This window comes from Opisthorchis viverrini (assembly GCF_000715545.1).
Source record: "Opisthorchis viverrini unplaced genomic scaffold opera_v5_614, whole genome shotgun sequence".
Taxonomy (NCBI): domain Eukaryota; kingdom Metazoa; phylum Platyhelminthes; class Trematoda; order Opisthorchiida; family Opisthorchiidae; genus Opisthorchis; species Opisthorchis viverrini.
In genome coordinates, this window is record NW_008752274.1 from 22,797 (window position 1) to 40,917 (window position 18,121).

The window sequence follows — 18,121 nt, forward strand, 5'->3', positions numbered from 1 at the left end:
CGGCGTTTGACTGCGAGCAATAAGGTGGCATCTGTGAGGAACTCCGTATAACTAACGTACTGTGATTGCCTTCCACCGCTCATCCAACCGCGTGACCACGATAAGGTGAGAACAGCCATAGAATCGTATTAACGATGGAAGAATTCAGCCCTGTTACCACACCATCTTATGCGATATTAGTTGCGAGTTTAATAACCGATGCTAGAACTACTAACATGCATCCACTAGAACAGAGCTGCAAGCGTCTGTCTGTTAACCTGATTCTTTCAAACGGCTGAAAACAACCCCTTTAAGCCTTAGCGAACAGTTTCCTGACCAGATGCGGTTCACGCTCATAGAAGAGACAGACCAAGATTATCTGCCACATAAAACATTGTCCTGTAGGACATAGTTCAAGAAAGTGCAAGGAGCCAGCTAATTGTGCCTGGGAATCAATCGCCAAAGTATTGGAGCGCTCCTCAGCACTGTTTCCACTACCAAAGCTTTTCGCCCCCCACCTGACAGGTTGGATAAAGAGTCGAACCAGGAATTACATGGAGATGCACTGCTGTACTTTGAGGCACAGTGTGATGCCTCCTGGAATGATCAGGTGGCTCTGAGGGAATTGCACATCATTGGAGCATGCAGGCAAGAGAGAATCACATTCTCCCCTCACACCTCGCTTTGCGCTGACCTCCAATCCTATGTACAAAAGTGACGCTTGGAATTCATTTCCCTGGCATACGCAACTTCTTCATAAACTCAGACTGCCTTGCGGTCAGGTTTATGAACCGAAGGGCTTGGTTGAGGACCCTAATCCTCCTTCTGTCTAGGTATAGGTGGCCTGGCACTATCCCAGCCCACGTACAACCGCAGCACTTACAACTAACAATACTCTCATGGCATATTGCCATCGCGTGGTTTTATCAGCCGGGTTGCCTTACTTGCGGCATACGGCAGGACGGGCAAGCGAAGACATGCTACTGCCGATTCTCCCTTCTTACACTGTCACGTTTTCCATGTACCGTACCCCATCCAAATTTGAACACTACGCAGCTCTCAGCATTAGGACTGGTCGTTTTTCTCGCTGTGCATCACACTCAGCTGCAGCTTCTGTAAGTCCGAATTTGGAAACAACTCTAAGCACTTCAAAGTCTGTTTTCAAACCCCGAAAGCCTGTCTACTTAGCTGTCTTAAATTTCCGCACACTGAAGCAAGCAGGACGACAGATGCCTCTTGCTCGTACACCGGATCCCCTCCGCATTGAGGTTTGCCGTCAGAAAGCAGGATACATAAAGCAAGTACAGTGGTTGAGTTGGCTGTCTCTTCGCTCTCTACTAGGTTCCGTCTGCGCACCTTTGGTGGTGTGGAGGACGCTAAACTAGATATACTAGGGTGGGTATCGTATTGAGAGCAAGTCCGAAGTCTCGAACAAAGAAGAACGCGTCGACTGAACGCGGCTGAATACTTCGAACAACAACTGTCATGGCCACCAGCCGGCACCCATCTAGAGCCCACATGTGAAGTAGAACCCTGGACGGTGAGCGTTGAACCACTTACGGCCTCGGAGGTTTATGACTGCATATGTTCTCTCAAGCGCCACCGAACTCCCGGTCCGGATGACCTTCCACCCGCACTGTTCAAATACGGCGGTGAAGTCCTCAGTCAGCGCTTTTCCGATCTGTTTGCTTGCATTTGAGAAAAGGAGTCTGTCCCAGACAACTGGGGAGAATCGGTGATAGTGCCCGTTTTCAAAAAAAGGGGCGCGTAGTGAGTGCGGTAACCACAGGGGGATCAGCTTGACCCCGGTCGTAACGAGACTGTTGGCGTCAATTGTGCTTCGTCGCCTTACGGTGGTTCGTGAGACACTGACTCGAGAGCAGCAAGCGGGATTTCGGCCTGGTAGGGGTTGTGTTGACCAAATCTTCACACTGCGTCAGGTGAACAACGCTAGAACAACGCCATACGTATAAGCGACCCACGATTCTAGTATTCCTGGATTTCCGAGGCGCATTCGACTCGGTTGATCGGTCTGTTCTTCTTGAGACGCTTGCCCACCAGGGAATGCCCCGGAAGTTTGTAAACATAATACGTTCTTTGTATTCTCAGACTTCCGGACGTGTGAGTGTACGGAGAGCTCTCCAAAAGCTTCCGCACACAAAGCGGTGTCCGCAGGGATGCCCACTCTCTCCATTCCTTTTTAACTTTGTGATCGATGAAATAATGAGACGAACGCTGGAGGGTCTCCAAAACCCTGGTATGCAAATAGCCTGTGAAGAAAACCTTGTCGATCTGGAATATGCAGACGACATTGTTCTCATGCCGCCATGCCACCCAAACGGACCACGAGAACTGGGATACTGTCAGGTTGCCCAAGCCTAGACAGGAGAGGTCAAGAGGCACAGTTCAGGTTCGAAACACGGACCTTCCGGTGGGTAAATTCGCGCTCTAAGCACTTGATCCATCTCGCATCCAGGTATCGGAATATATATAGGAACGTGGCTTTGCTGGAGGCCGAGTGGCTGCAACAACGACTGCACCCTCGGACATCACCCGACACCAGGTGAAACTCCGTGCAGTCCATCTCGCATCCAGGTATCGGATCTCATATAGGAACGTGGCTTTGCTGGAGGCCGGGTGGCTGCAACAACGACTGCACCCTCGGACATCACCCGACACCAGGTGAAACTGACTCCGTGCAGACCGAGAAGCTTGGTTGACCCGGAAGGCCGAAGAAGTGGATGATGCAAGAAATACCGGAAACATCCACAAGCTGTTCTTGATTCGTTCTACTGGTCCTCGAAAACCTCTTGTCGGCGAATTTATCAGGGACGAAAACGGCTCCCTGTTATCCAGAAAATCTGAACGTTTGGACCGTTGATCACCTGGCACCTCCTATTCAGAATCCTGACCTTCATTAGAAAGGTGTGAATATAGTGCCCCCTTCAACTTCAGAAGTGTCCGAGTGTATATTTCCACTAAAGCATTGTAGTCCTCCTCGTCCTGACAGCCTTCCATCTGCTCTTTTTAAGGATGGTACTGGGTTTCTCAGCCAGTGCCTGTCTAACCTCTTCGGGTCTATCTGAGAGCAAGAGACCGTCCCAGACAACTGGAATGAATCGACAATGGTGCTCGTTTTCAAAAAGGATACCGGCAGTTAATGTAGTGACAAGGCTTCTGGTATCACTGGTTGTTCGTCATCTAACGGTGGCACGCGAACCCTTGACTCGTGAGAATCAAGAGGGATTTTGACCGATTGGAGGCTTCGTTGGCCACATCCCCGTAGTCCATCATGTGTCAGAGTAAGGCCACATGTACAGACGTCCCACAATGTTGGTGTTCCTTGACTTAAAGTCTGCGTTCGATTTTGTCTATCGGTCAGTGCTGTTTACTGCACTTGCTCAGCAGGCTATCCCTATATCCATGCACTTCTGGGTGTCTGAGTGAATGGTTAGCTCTCCAAAAGCTTCCCTGTAAAAAAGTGGTTTCCGACAAAGATGTCCACTCTCTCCACTGCTCTTCAATTTAGTCATTGATGAAATGATGAGCCGAACGCTGAAAGGTCTTCAAAACTCCGGTGTTTAAATCGTTGCCGGTGAGAACCTTGTCGATATGGAGTATACAGATGTCATCTTTGATCACCAAGGCGAAGCACATTCTCTTTTTGCCTCGCCCTCGGATCAGGCAAGCCCTCATGGTCAACTGCATCAGGCTGAGTCGTTGGCTCCGGACAGGGCCCTCAGGAAAATATTAGCACCTGTTGCCTCTTGGGTCAAATTGGGAAGCCAGAGGCTACGGGCTACCCCACATTCTCATGCTGTTTTGTGGGTCAGACTTTTGAGTCAAGGTGAATCTGAACAAGGTCCAAAACAGCTGTTTATCCACAGTTCACACTGGGTGTTATGTGGTCTAAAAGCCTTCCGCGTAATCCCATCAGTTTACGTATTGTGTCTGTACGGGAGTTGAGTGAGCTCTGCTTCATTGGTTCTTATGAACGGCCAACTGTGTGCAATCAGACTGGCTGGGTCCCTACGAACTTTCAAGGACGCGCTTTTGGAGACGTTTCGAGGTGCATGCGAATGGCCAGTTGCACGGATATCACTGTTCCAACTGGCGATTTGAGTGTCCTACTGGGGAGATTCGATACGGGCGAAAGCGGCGTCAGCAGAAGGTGTGGCTGAGGTGCTATAGGAACCGGTAACACCGGCCGTCGCTTTTTACAACTGTGCGCTGTTCATCATCTATTTACCGCAAGCACATACTTTCAGCACAATTGCGGACATCTCATTACCTGGAGCCCTTGAAACTGTAAGCAGTCGGGCAATTATTTATGGATCGATTGATTTTATTGACTTGTTCGTTTTGCTCGTTTTCCAGCAGTTTCCCACCAATTTACCAGCTCGCGCCTGCAATGCGCAGCTACTTNCCCCCCCCCCAAATCATCGGTGAACGAAACTGCGGCAGCTGCAACCACTGTACGACGAGTACGCGGTTACTACAGCTGACAATGATGATGATGATGACGAACTGTCTAGGTGACTTGCGGACGCGGAACAAACTAGTCAGCCAGTTGACGACTGGTTCGAATTATGGAGCGTTTTAGTTAAGCGTTTCAGTACCCGCTACCATGCCGTGCAAAGGAAGCACGACGACGGAGATACTGTCAGGTTGCCCAAGCCTAAACATGGTCAGTCGAGATCCAGAGGTTGGATTCGAACCATGAACCTCTCGATCAGTAAGCTCGCACTTAACCACGATCTACATCGAGCGTTGGACTGTCCGTTCGGAAACGAGTCCGTGACCCAAGTGGGATCTCACAGCGGTTCATGACCCTGATCACGGTGGGGAAGGTGAGCCCACTTGGACGACAATACAATTCAGCAAGAAGATCTCCGAAACGACGTGTGATTCACAGTCTCCTGTCTAACCGGGGGAAGGTGCGACTAAGGAGAGAAACGAAAAAGGCGGCGGTGATTGAAAATAGTCGGACTCTTCCAGCTTATCCACGAAATAGCTGAGTGTTTGAGGCGCAAACGTACTCACCGTGGTTTTAGCTCAACCTCTGCTTAGACTGCTCCTGTCCAGACTTGGGCAGTTTGACAGTACCTCAGTCCTCATACTTAGTCCGGGTAGCATAGCAGCTACGTGTAGAAATGGTGCCACAACCGAACGATATCCCCAACACCTGACCAAGAAAGCTGCATACCAATGAAGTCGTTACACAAAGAGACAGCTTGAAAGCTCATTCTAATTCCCACCGCCTGCCTCAGTAAGCGGAGAACGTTGAAGGATAATTTACTTGTCTGAACTACCCAGTATAACGTATAACGCATCACCAGCTTTACAAGCGAACGTGGATGGCCCGGTCCCAACGCGGGCTGAAATCAAAAGAGGACTCAGACTTTTGAAGCGCAACAACCCCACTCCCCGGTTCTGACTGCCTTTCACCTGCATTCTTTAGGGATCAGTCGATCAGTCATAGTACCCTTTCGGTGCATAGCTTCCATACCACTACAAGGAAGTTCGAGGGCTGATATACTGTCAGATTGGTCAGTAACGGGTTTTGAGTCTTAACTACTGAGCTATCCCAAGCTCGTTGTTCGGGGATGGATGAGGAGGACTTGTTCGCCGTCCGAAAAGACTCATGCGAAGCATTTGTAGGGCAAATAAAGTGCAAGAGGATGTCGGACCTGCTTGGAGTGTGAGAATCAGTTTAGTTTCCTAGGTTGCTCACATGCATCATCATACAAAGGCTTACTGGCATTCATGAGAACACATTCTTGAAAGCCACTCGAGGCTCCGTCAGGGTTTTGGATGCACTGACTACATCTTCACCTTACAACGACTTTCGAACACCGCTACACATATAGAGGGCAGACAAGTGTTATCTTTGACCTAAGAGGAGTGATCGATGTAGTCTATTGCGCTGCTTTGTGGCGGTGTCTGTTCTTCAAAGGTATACCGAACATTTTTGTCAAACTCCAACTCTCGTGTGCGCTTGAATGTCTCATGGGTCCACCACCAAAAGTGGTGTCTAGCAATGCCCTTCAACTTCATTATATGGCTAATTATCGAAGAAGCGCTTGCTTTTTCTTCCACCATAGACGTTGAGCTTTTTTCGCAAGGTAGATCTGAAGCAAGTGAATAGTATGCTTTTTGGTTCAGCTTCCATCCGGATACCAACTCTAATAACCAATATAAATGACGGCGTGCGTTCTGGTATACGCTTTGCACCTTCAAAGTGCAAATTACTATTACAATACTGGATGAGTATACCACATGAGCTGGTCATGATATCAGAGCCAATAGAAATAGCGGGGAAATTCGCTTATCTGGGTAGCTGTATCACACCGGGCAACAAAGTATGCGCTTAATCAGTGAGACATACAGGCATCGCTCTAAACCTGCACTGACAGTCGGGTAGGCAGATTCGTGGACGTCAAGCTTGGTGCTGATTGTCTGGCGCAATAGCAAGGTATCTCGGACAATGGACTTCTAGCTGACACCTTGATCCTACTAAAGGCGTTGTACGCATGTGGTTTAGTGTCCACAGGCCCTTGATTGTTTCCACCATATTTGATGGCTATTCCTTCTGCCAGTTTTTCTTTGACTTCTTTGTTAATATGAGGTTAATGCTGAAACTTAATGACCAAAAGGTCCGTGGTTCGAACCCAACCTCTTCATCTCTACTGCCCCTATCTAGGGGCAGTAGGCTTGGGCAGCCTGGCAGTGTCTCAGTCACCGTGCTTATTTCGGGTGGTCTGGCAGTTAGTCACCAAAAGCGTCGCAGTTGGAGATGTTATTGTGAGCACGGGGACTCGCCGGTCGGTGTGTGACGCTTGCGGGAGTCAAAATTCTCAGTATTTTCAATTTTTAGAATTGAGTACATATACGGACCGAACTTTATGCAAATACAACTGTATAAATGACAGCCTAGTATGTAGCGTGGTTTTTTATCTGGTAGTATGTTCTAAAGTTGAGAACGAAGGCTGCTTTATGTTGGTTATCGGGTCCTCCTGCAGAGAGTCTTTGTCTTTTTATAGTTCATGAAGTTGTCATTGCCCCGGACTCCGGACCCCGAATCAGAGTCCATTGTTTTTTCACAATAGGTCAAAAAGTTTGCGGTCTTACGGCAGTGGAATTTTGACGTAGCTGGAATGTTGGCCTCATCTAATTGTTTTCCTCTTTTGTAAGCAGCTTACACCTGACAAAGGATGGATTTCAAGCGTCCCCTCGCTGGTGTTGCCACAATGTCTATGGTCCCTCTGCCTACCAAAAGGGCCAGATACGATACACCGTCGGCTCTGTTACCCTTTGGGGGAAACAACAGGACAGGCACACAAATCATATCCGCTGGCAAGCCAGGTAGCATCCCAAGGACTTCAAATTTACTGTCACCCAATATGTTGTTGAACGGTCATGACAGCGAAATCTACTGTGGAAAGTTCTCTTCTGATGGCACATTTTTGGTGAGTGCAGGCTTCGATAGACGAATTCTCATATGGGAGACGTACGGTGAATGTGAGAACATTTCAGTTATGACAGGTACGTGGATCGCTGATATCCCTCTGTATACTGTTTTTCAACCCCCTAATTGTACAATCATGGAGTTAGAGACAAGGATGTATTAATGTCGGCAGGGTATTTGTACAAAGTGAAGCAGTAAGAGTGCATCACGCTGTGGGAATAACGTTGACACTTTTATACATAGATCTCATAATTGTTTCAAGGGAAACTGGCTTTCCAGTTTGGGGACTGAGTGGTGAGCTGCATAAAGCCTTGTTACCCTTACAACAAATCAAGATTTCCATTGCTTGGAAGTGCTCTTGCATATACGTCACATTTGGTAATGTGGACGACTGTGTTCACCTGCCGTTGCCTTATGTGTCAACGGAGATGTAGCATAATTATTTTGCTTAAGAAGACCATTCAGTCTAAATTACACGATCCGGTGTAGCTTTGGGGCAGTGAAGGATAAAGATTATCAAAGATGACTAAAAGACGATAATCACTGACGAACAGGAACACGAAAGCTTCATTCCATGTAAACAACCGATTTGGAAACGTGATCAGAATATTTTTCCATTCTTCCTTTATGAAAGTTGATTTTCATTGAACACCGCACTTAAGGATCCAGGATAGACTAACCCGAACCTGACGGGTACTCTCTCTCTTTAAGAGTTGGATATAAAGTTCACATGGCATGTGTACTCCACCTTTCCATTGTATTCGTTTTTATGTGTCTAACGTTTCCCGGTTGTCTTTGTCGTGCCGGAAGCTCCCCTCTTTGAAACGTGAATTTCAAGTGGATGACTTTTTACTTCTAAACTAGGCATGGGTAGGTAACATTTTGGATTATCGTGTTCAGTGCACGAGGAAAATGCATTAGCTGATGGACTAGTTGAGACACGGACTAGCAAAACGGTAAGCAACTGTCATGATTTTTGTGTGCTTATTATTATATTTACCATATACACTCGTATGGCACCTTTGTATATACATTGCAGCTCATCTACACTTGTTCTCAGACAAGTAAAACGTTGCTTATCCTCCAAAGCCCGAGCTCTGTTCTAACTCGTTCTCGGACACATTATAAACGTCTCAATTTACTTGTATAGAAACAAGCGTGGATGAGCATGCACTAATTCACGCGACAGAGAACCGTACTTAACTTCACCCTAATCCTTATCATCAACTCGTTTCCTCTTACCGAAAGAAAGGTATATTTATAGCCTCATAGCTGAAGTACTTAGTTACTCTGCAGTTAAGCTCAGCAATTGGGGTTTTTGTATTCTAGGGCATGGGGGAGCAATTCTAGATGTCTCGCTGTCGTCGGATGACTCAATCATCTACACCGCCAGCTCGGACAAGTCTATTGCTCTGTGGGACACTGAAAGTGGACAAAGGATCAAGAAATTCCGTGGTCATCAGAATATCGTCAATGCGTGTGGAGTGGCTCGTCGTGGCCCGCAGATCATTTGCTCCGGTTCCGATGATGGTACTGTTCGTTTGTGGGACAGAAGACAAAAGACGCATGCGCAAAGTTTCCAGAATACTTATCAAGTATGTCATCAGCCAGGCATAAAGGTTTTGTGCATTCCTTTATATAGGCGTATTTTGTTTTGAATCCAAAGGCTACCAGGTGCTTCGTCACAATCGTTTATTCATTGCCGTGGTGAAACCGAAATTCAGGAAAGACGCTACTTCGGTACCTACCAAACAACGAAAGAAAACGAAGGAAAATTGCATCAGCTAATATAGCACGTGCTTCAAATGCCCTAGTTTCTTTTCAATGACTGCTGATGATTGCAGCCACGGAGAGAAAGGACCATTACCAGAGTAGAAGTACTGTTTTCATCTTGATTTGCCAAACGATCGAAAGCCCATTCATCGCCTGAGCTCCGTGGTTTACCGAAGACACAAATCTGGGGTATTCCCCGTACCAATCGTAGGCATGCCACTTCCCTCAAAACACGATGACTTGGTTGACGCTTCAAACCATTCCATTGAAAAATGGGCAAGTATAATGTTAAACAACCAATAAAACTAACGGAGGATTCGGTAACGATAAATATAGAAAGTTAACATGTGCTCAGAAGATGAACAATAGCTGTATATTCACATCTGGTTCTAAATCTATCGACTCTCGGTGCAGTTGATTTTTTTCGGACAATCACCAGGTCATCATTCCGGGGTAGATTATCAGAAGCTTGTGTACCATGCACACACAATGTACATTCTGAAGACAAATCGGTACGACAGTCTTAGGCGGTTTAATACGCTCATTTCTAGTGCTCATGTATCCGGTCGTTGTTTGCTCATTGAACCGTCCTATTTGGTTGGTTAATGACTACTGGCACTCTCCGAGGCCGTGAGGTTTGTTTAGCATTTCGGCAATGCCCATCCAAATGTCATTATGACCTGGTTTGGATTACCGATGACTGTCTGCTTGTGAGTTCTGAAGAGCACGACCTAACCCTAGGTAGCTGAGGGGTTAAGATGTGAAGATACCAACTGGAAAGTCCTTCCCAACCTCGGGATCTCGACTGCTCCCGCCTAGACTTGAACAACCTGGAGTTATCTCAGCCATCGCACTTCATTCGGGTAGAGACAGCTAGGCACCGAAAGGGTGTTACAACTGAGCAATTATTACAATTATTGAAGTCCGAACAGGTATTTCGAGAGCCCGAGAACCTTTTTAAAATAATCAGGAATCTAGGCCCCACGACAAGTGTGCCCACACTCCAGTGGATGGTGTAACTAACGCTCAGTTGTTAATTCACTCGCTTTCCACGATGCGTAAATATCGATTCGAATATCATGGGTCAAGTGAACTATGAGCAATTAGACTAAGTAAGTAATGGATGGAGATAGAAAGAGATGGCCATCCTAAACGCTTCATAAAATGTCACATCGAAGTGGGACCAAACCATTCTAACTGTGATAGTCTATCCAGAAGGCCAATATTCATAGAACTCCCGTTTGAGTTGGGGAACACCTGAACATTTAGTCTTAGTGCTGCGAAGGTCGCGTACGTTGGTGTAAAGATGCGACTTCTACACTTGTCTAAAGAGTGCCTGTACCAGGGAGGACGTTTGGGCTCAAGTCCCAACGTGGCCATACAGAACTTCGGATAGAGGCGGCTGACAACCGGTAGGTGTCTGAATGTCAGAACAAAACTTACCGGGTGCTAAACCAGTAGTTTCAACGCCTCAAAAGGCTGTTTTTCAACCTGTATTTTGTGATGAGTATGCTTCGTTTGTATGAGCGAGTGACCGATAAACGGTCAGCTTCCGGTACCTGAGAAATTCTAACACGCGCCGTTTACTTGGATTTTTGCTGGTAAATGCCCTTTGAAAAAGGCGAGCATATAAGTTCTTGTTCGGTTACAATATTTTCTGGTTTTCTGATTTTTATCACGTCAAAAGGTCGTCCACCAATTGTTCCATCTCACTTTCACTCCAGGTCCTCGCGGTCACTTTCAGTGATACCGCTGAAATTATCTTTTCCGGAGGCATTGACAACGTTGTGAAGGGGTGGGACCTGCGCAAGCTGGATGCATCTATGCTACTTACAGGCCACACGGATACAGTTACTGGTCTCTCAGTCAGCCCAGATGGGTCTTATTTGTTGTCCAACGCCATGGATAACACACTACGGATGTGGGATGTCCGGCCGTTTGCACCGGCGGAACGATGCTCTAAGGTGGGTTGAGTTGCTTTTTAATCCGACTGTCCTCGTACACCCTAGCAGCTAAACAGCGGAGTGCTGCATTCTTTCATTTCATCGAAACTGGGCAAGCTAGTCTCATGCAAAAGGTTGCCTTGACTTACTTGGAGTACTTTTTGGTCAACGCTGTACAGCGCTAGAAAAGAATGGAAGAACCCCACTCCATCAGATCGAATCACGTCTTTACGGCATTTATGATCAGTATAACTCATGTGTGCAATACATACGTGCTGCGGACTTTGAGGTGAAGCGGGGTCGGTAGAAGACGGTACCATGTAAATATTAGGAAACTGTTGATTCGCACGTTGTTCCTCAGAAGGAACACGGCCATGCTCTTGGTTTGACGGCTTTAACTCAGATGGTCCTGAGAGATATGTATGATGTACTTGTAAGACTAAGGAGGTATTTGGTCGTGAAATTCACTATGTTGAGTCAGTTTACAGGTGTTTTCACAAGAATTCCATTTTTAACTTTTACAGCATCCAATTCATCCTTTGTTCGTGAATTGTACGGACGTATGGTATGGCACCACCGTTTATATGAGCTCGATCGTCACTTAGTTCCAGGTTGAAACTTCTCATGTTATCATCATCACCAGCTGTAAAACCCGCGTACTCACCGTACAGTGACCACAACCGCCACATTTTCGATAGCTGAAGATTTTGGGAAGTGGAATAGATAGCTAAGCATTGGAGGCCGTAGATGGTATAACTGACGAGTAAGTACATGGGTTTCATTCGACTTTTTATTGGAGAGATCGAGAAGGGAGCCATGCACTGAAGGTAACAGCTTGGATGCGTGAGCGCCATTAGTATACGATTGACAATGTCTCTAGCCATTGATGTGTTCTGTCTCGGGGTCCCCACCCAGGGAGATGGCAATGACCGGAGCAGCTGAGTTTGCTGGTTGGAGCTTTCATACTTCCTTGCCAAGTCCTTACTGGAACTCCTCTGGCTTTTTTCTACCTTTCACGTGGTTGTGCTAAAAGAACCCTTCGAGAAAGTTGGCCAACTGGTATAAAGATCACGCAACCAAGCCAGCGCAACCTATGCAGTGTGATCAGTTTATCTAACCTAGACCTTTGCGTGTCTGCGAGATTTGACATACAGCGCCTTTAGGAAGGTCAAGAATTTACGGGGACACCTCTGCTCCATTAACACTGCCGTAATGCCTGATGGTTCATAAATTCAAAGGCAGATTTGAAGTGAAGAAAGACCACCGTTGTTGGTTGCTGTTAGTAGTGTTCCTGTTCGAGAACCTGACGGAGGGTGATAATTTGATCGATGCATCCTCGTGCAGGATGGAACCCAGTTTGGGTACCAGGGAGTACCTTTGATTCGACAACTAGCAGGTCAGTGCCACGGTGGATTCCGCTGGTATGAATTTTATTGCATCGATTGGGGCCAGTGGTCATTAGATCCTATCGCAGAAGTCGGACAGAACCAAAGAACCACTCACGAGGTTACCGGCTGTCACACATAATTGGCTAAAATCCTTAACAGCGAATGGCATCGCTCATGTTTTCATTTCAGCGAGGTTCTCGTATCACTTTATACATCATGTTACAAGGCACACTAAGTTCTATTCTGAATTTTGCAATCTCACAGGTGTTTATCGGTCACCAGCATACATTTGAGAAGAATTTATTGCGGTGTGCTTGGTCAGCAGATGGTCGCCGGATCACGTGTGGAAGTGGAGATCGTTACGTCCATGTTTGGGATACAAATACACGCCAGCTGATCTACAAACTTCCCGGTCATACAGCTTCTGTCAACGAGACCGCGCTGCACCCAACCGAACCGATTCTGTTGTCTGTGGGGAGCGACAAAAAGATATTCCTGGGTGAAATTTTACCCTCTCTGTGAAACATTACTTTTCCCTCAAACATTTTGTACATGTTTTTTCGAAGGTCAGTCCGTGCAAACACCAGTTATTTTAATCCGTTTGACCAGTACTGAGAGGGTACACAAAACCTTGTAATTTTGTTCACACACTATTGGACAGTATGTAGGGACGCTTATCGTAGGCGCGTCGCCCAAAGAGGGGAGCTCTTTCCCGTAACTTGATAGACCAGAGTAGATTGTGGTTTCGACGAACTGGACTCGCTTCGGACGTTTCATACTTTCATTATGCATTGGGACCGTTGACAAGTTATCGAACGAACTGGACTCGCTTCGGACGTTTCATACCTTCAATATTCTGTATTGGGACCGTTGACAAGTTATCGAGGAAGAAACCTGTTCGGACTGACTCTACTACATAACACGTGCTGCAGTTTGGCCAAGTGCTGCGGAACACTGACGCAGCTACTACTCCTGAAGAATCCAGACATTTAAAGAACAAAAGTGGGAAAGAGGGTTGCTGAAAGCATCTCAAAGCTGTCCAATCACAAAGTCATACTTTATTTTTTAGTCTGTTTTCACCCTGATTGTACCTACACGTGAAGATATCAGGGATAAGTCCGCCAAATAAAAAACACTGGAACGTCTGTTGGTGCAGAGGACGAGTCCTCATAGATCCCCACTAAGAATGTGGAAGTGAATTTACGATATACGGAAAGTTTATGCGAAGTTTTAGCGTCCGACCGTTGCCAACAGAATATCCATATGGTTTTTTTGTGGAGATCGAGTTGTGAATACAAACATCTACGAGGTCGTTGCGTACACTAGCAGAAAATTTCGTGAATTTTCTCCCCTGTTAGACCTGCATCGTTTACGAATCTGTGAGCACACGCCGCTTTGTTCACTTTTTGCTCAGTTTGCTGTACAAACGGCAGTGTCATTGAGCAGTTCCGAGGCAAAGATTATCTCTGGTCTTTGGTGGAAAAATACGCACATGCATGGCCTTTGGCCTCGGGATGTTGCCGTGTAGCTTCATTTTATGCTTGATTCGCAGATTCAGATGACGTACAACTCATTTTTTTCCTCACGGAGAATCGCTACTCAAGTGCACGAACAAAATTAACTACTTTTTTGGTCCCGTCCAAGTACACCTCAAGTAACCTCCACGACAGTTCCTATGGCGAACCAGTCAGCGGACAAAAAAGGAGGCGTTCAGTGCCCAGCTGATGTGTCATCCGAAGGAAGCACGAGAACTGAGTTACTGCCGGGTTGCCAAAGCCCAGGCCGGAGCTGTCGAGATGCGGAGGTTCGGTTGAAATCATGGAACTTCTGATTAGGTTTGCGCCTTAAGCCATGCCGGCTCATCGGGCATACTGGGGATAGAAGCCTCTGTTGTCTTACTCGAGCATCATACTAGAGGACAACGTGTTGCTTAAAAGCAGTCGGCTTTGTCTTGGAGTGGTTCTCGTCCGCTGGATATAACGCCATTGTGCAGAGCTTGAAAGTGCAGGATTCGGAAAAATTCAGAATGGTGAGTTATGAAGGCGAACACTAGGTGTCGTTGAATGGCATCATACATGAGAGACAAAGGTCGTCCACGCTTGAAAGTGCAGGATTCGGAAAAATTCATAATGGTGAGTTATGAAGGCGAACACTACGTGTCGTTGAATGGCATCATACCTGAGAGACAAAGGTCGTCCATTTACACCGAAACTACTCGAACAGACTTCTAGGTATCACGCTCCCTTCGGTAAGTTCGACAAAATACCCTGTTAGTTGAGAGATACCAGCTGATCTCTTTAGGTCTTCAAAAGACAGAACGTGTCACTGGAAACAGTGATGTGATGTCACAGTCCGTCTACTGGAAGCTCGTTGTACAACGCTCACCATCGATATTTTAGCTTCTGACCAGAGACGTGAGCAGAGAGTGACAACTAGTCACGAGCAGTGAAAACAACCATCTCGCGCACAACATATATTACGTAAAATGAAATGAGCCAGTTGCTTGAAGACGGAATGCGACCACATTGTCCTGATGCAAACGGCTTAAACAGTCAACCAAACAGTCTTCTGATGGACTGAGCACCAACTAGGACCAGAAACCTCATCCTCCAATCGAGATGAAAAATAGCTAGTCAGTTTCGAGGAATCGCCTTGTTTTACAACACATCACTGCCTACCGGTTTAGAGAAAAATAAGGATTGTTGAGGAATGAAAAGCGTTTATGAACATTCGAACTCAATAATTCACTGACAACTAAGTCGATTCAAAGTTTGAAATGTATCAAAATACGGAAGTTGTGTATCGATATGGTGGTGCAACGATGATGGGTGGGATTATACAAATGGGAAAGGCCATCACCTGACGACACGGGTGATCGTTCATCCAGGGAACGTGGAAGTGGAACGGTTTTTTTTCGTTTTTTTTTTGGGGGGGAAAAGCAATTATGTACATGTAAATGCGGTGAGAAGTACAGTGTCTACCACGGTTCTTCATAGCCATGGTAGCCAGTCTGGACTCATTTGTACCAACCTGGATGGATCTGTAGCCAAGTTCATAAAATTCCACGAATTCGGCTCCGGCGCAGAATATTCCGAGACGGCTGCGGTAAACAGTAATAAGCGTTCACGATAATTAGCATTTGATAACCAGATGGTGATTTCGGTAGAATTTCGATAAAATTCTAGTTCATCATTGGTTTGAGCGCTGAGTTGGGCAGTTTCGTCACAAGCGTCCCACTACCAATCAAGATGACATCATCAGCAAGTTCTTGTGAAGCGGTGTCTGTGGGAATGAATCCCACCCAATCACAGTGACGCATTGCACCGCCTGATTGTCCGACCTGAGACACCATGGTTATCAGAACAAAGCAATACACCGATGCCATCTAGTCTGATGATGAGAATCTCGCAATCTAATTAACACAGTTTAGCGAACAGACTAACTGGGGTTTTCTTGGAAACTTACCAGAACCCGAAAGACCACTCGTCTTTGGCATCTTTTGATAGATCATTCATTAATACTAGTGTCTGGCGTACGAGACTGACACGATGAGAATCTACCACATAATGGATGATATCAAAGATGTGATATTGAGAATGAGAAACTCAACTTCGACTGTGAAATGCTTTTAATTTGAGCGCATTGTAAGGTTAAGCTGGTTGGGTAAAGCCATACACATGTTGGCTTGCTGCTCACGAATCATTTTCAAAACTGCAGTGTAGCCCCTGATACGTTCACTGATACTATTTTGGTCCGATTAGAGGCTTTTATTGAGGGATATAAACAGTCCTCGGGGAATACAATCGTAGACTCTAGAAGGGCGAGAATGGCCACTCTGCAACTGGGGAGCTCCACACGAATCGGGTGAATAAACAGCTAAAGCTATGCCGGAAAGGTTCCATAACTTCGACTAAACCTGAGAAGACATGGCATCGGACACGCGGTGCAGCTGAATTTTTTTATGCCTTCCATGAGGGATTTGGACTAAACTGTGCGCCGAAATTCTGTTCGCCATCTCCCCTCCAAAGTTCGTTACAGGTTTCAAGAGACTCGATTCGAATATCCTGAAAATTCTATCAGAGACAAGATTTTTAGATTCAAAGCATGTGTTCACCCTATAGACTGGAGACAAGTCACCAAATAAGACCCCTAAAATGAAAATACTTCCGAAATCCAGTGAGTAGTATTCCAAAAGTATGAGGGGATTGTCGCAATAACATCAAAATTGACAAAAGGTGTTAGATTAATGGAGTGTTATAAATGTGACTATCATATTCACTAGTTAGCTTTGCTAATAGCTGTCGTTGGATCAATGGTGACAGCTTACGCAACAGGCTTTCTCACATTCGTACAAACTATTTCTGCTGCAATGTGACGGGATGGATTTCCAACTGTTTGCGATGGGGGAAGTTAGATTGTCGCATCAGTCACAAGCAATGGTTATGGTTTGGGCCTACCTCAAGGACGGCATCTAAAGACATCCCACTTGCAATCAGTAACCTTGCGGGCCCTGTCTCTTTTAACCTTTGGCTTTAAGCGTCAAAACGACAAAGAACGTTTTGAAAACTCTCATGATACGATACAATTAACTCACTTTTTAGCGTCCCCTGCATAGCGTCGACGGTGAAGGAAATCAGCTGAATGAGGTGCTCATTCGTCAAATCAGGGACAAGGGTGACAGTAGATATTTGCTCTGTCTCACGTTCCACATGACTTGAACGCAAAGCAGTTACACCAAGTTCATCAAACAATTTGGTTTTCCGTCTGGTTCCACCTTCAGTTTCGTCTGAATCAGAGTCACTGCTTGGTAGGGGATCCGACGGCCATGGTTGTTCGCCTATCAATAGTTGGAATGCATGAACCGCGGCTTGTCGGCCTCGATGCCACAGGATATAGTCCCCACGAAGTATTGTCCGATATAAGCTGCTTAACGAGTGAGAACGCTGTGAATTGTGTAATGCTTGGGCAGCAGTAGTGTAACTAGCAGCAAACGGGCCGGTATTTGTTGGCGCTCCCGGCAAACATATAAATCCGGCTAAATTTGGCGTGAGTCGGAACGGAACAGGATTGGCAGTGATGCGCCAGAACGAACTACTGGAGTTCACTGTGTGGTGAGTGTCATTCATGGTGTCTGGTTTACTGGTGGATCGTTCACCTGAGGAAAAATTAAACAACTTCAAAGTCTGAGCATTCCGATTTTAAAATAAAATTTATCAAAAGGAAGGTGTAAAGGGTAAGATCACATAAATCCTTTCACGGGCATCTGAAAATGGTTCAGCAGTGGGCTGCGCGAAACAGAGACGTTTAAAAGGTTCACCTTTTGCTGATTAAAGGGGACTTCCTGCAGTGACGAAAATATTTAAATTTGGACTCACGTACTAACTCTTCAACTCACTTTGATTCCTTTTTTCTTTCGGTATCTACACGGTATGCTACGTGATCAGTGCAACCAAACATTATGTGACCAAATGGCAGATTGATGGGCGATAGCTAATCTCACTCTAGTGCAAATATTCAAGTCGTATCAAATTCTCTAAGATGTCATTACAAAATGAAAACGCGAGCGTGCT

The 18,121-nt window shown here is 46.1% G+C and overlaps 2 protein-coding genes across 2 annotated transcripts in view; one reads left to right on the forward strand and one right to left on the reverse strand.

The window, feature by feature from the left end:
- On the forward strand, nt 1–13,129 carry T265_11847 (hypothetical protein; the record flags this gene model as incomplete). The annotated part of the gene is made up of 5 exons (XM_009178635.1): nt 1–105; nt 7,177–7,524; nt 8,777–9,042; nt 10,945–11,184; nt 12,816–13,129. 4 exons carry the CDS (start codon nt 7,194–7,196, stop codon nt 13,071–13,073), a joined length of 1,095 nt encoding a protein of 364 aa, XP_009176899.1.
- Nucleotides 13,130–15,267: 2,138 nt separating this feature from the next.
- The window catches only part of T265_15568 (hypothetical protein), a gene marked incomplete at both ends in the record, with an annotated part of 67,096 nt that continues 64,242 nt past the window's right edge, over nt 15,268–18,121 (reverse strand). Inside the window, 2 exon segments of the mRNA XM_009178636.1 lie at nt 15,268–15,651; nt 17,146–17,706. Of these exon segments, the coding sequence (XP_009176900.1) occupies nt 15,542–15,651; nt 17,146–17,706 (671 nt within the window).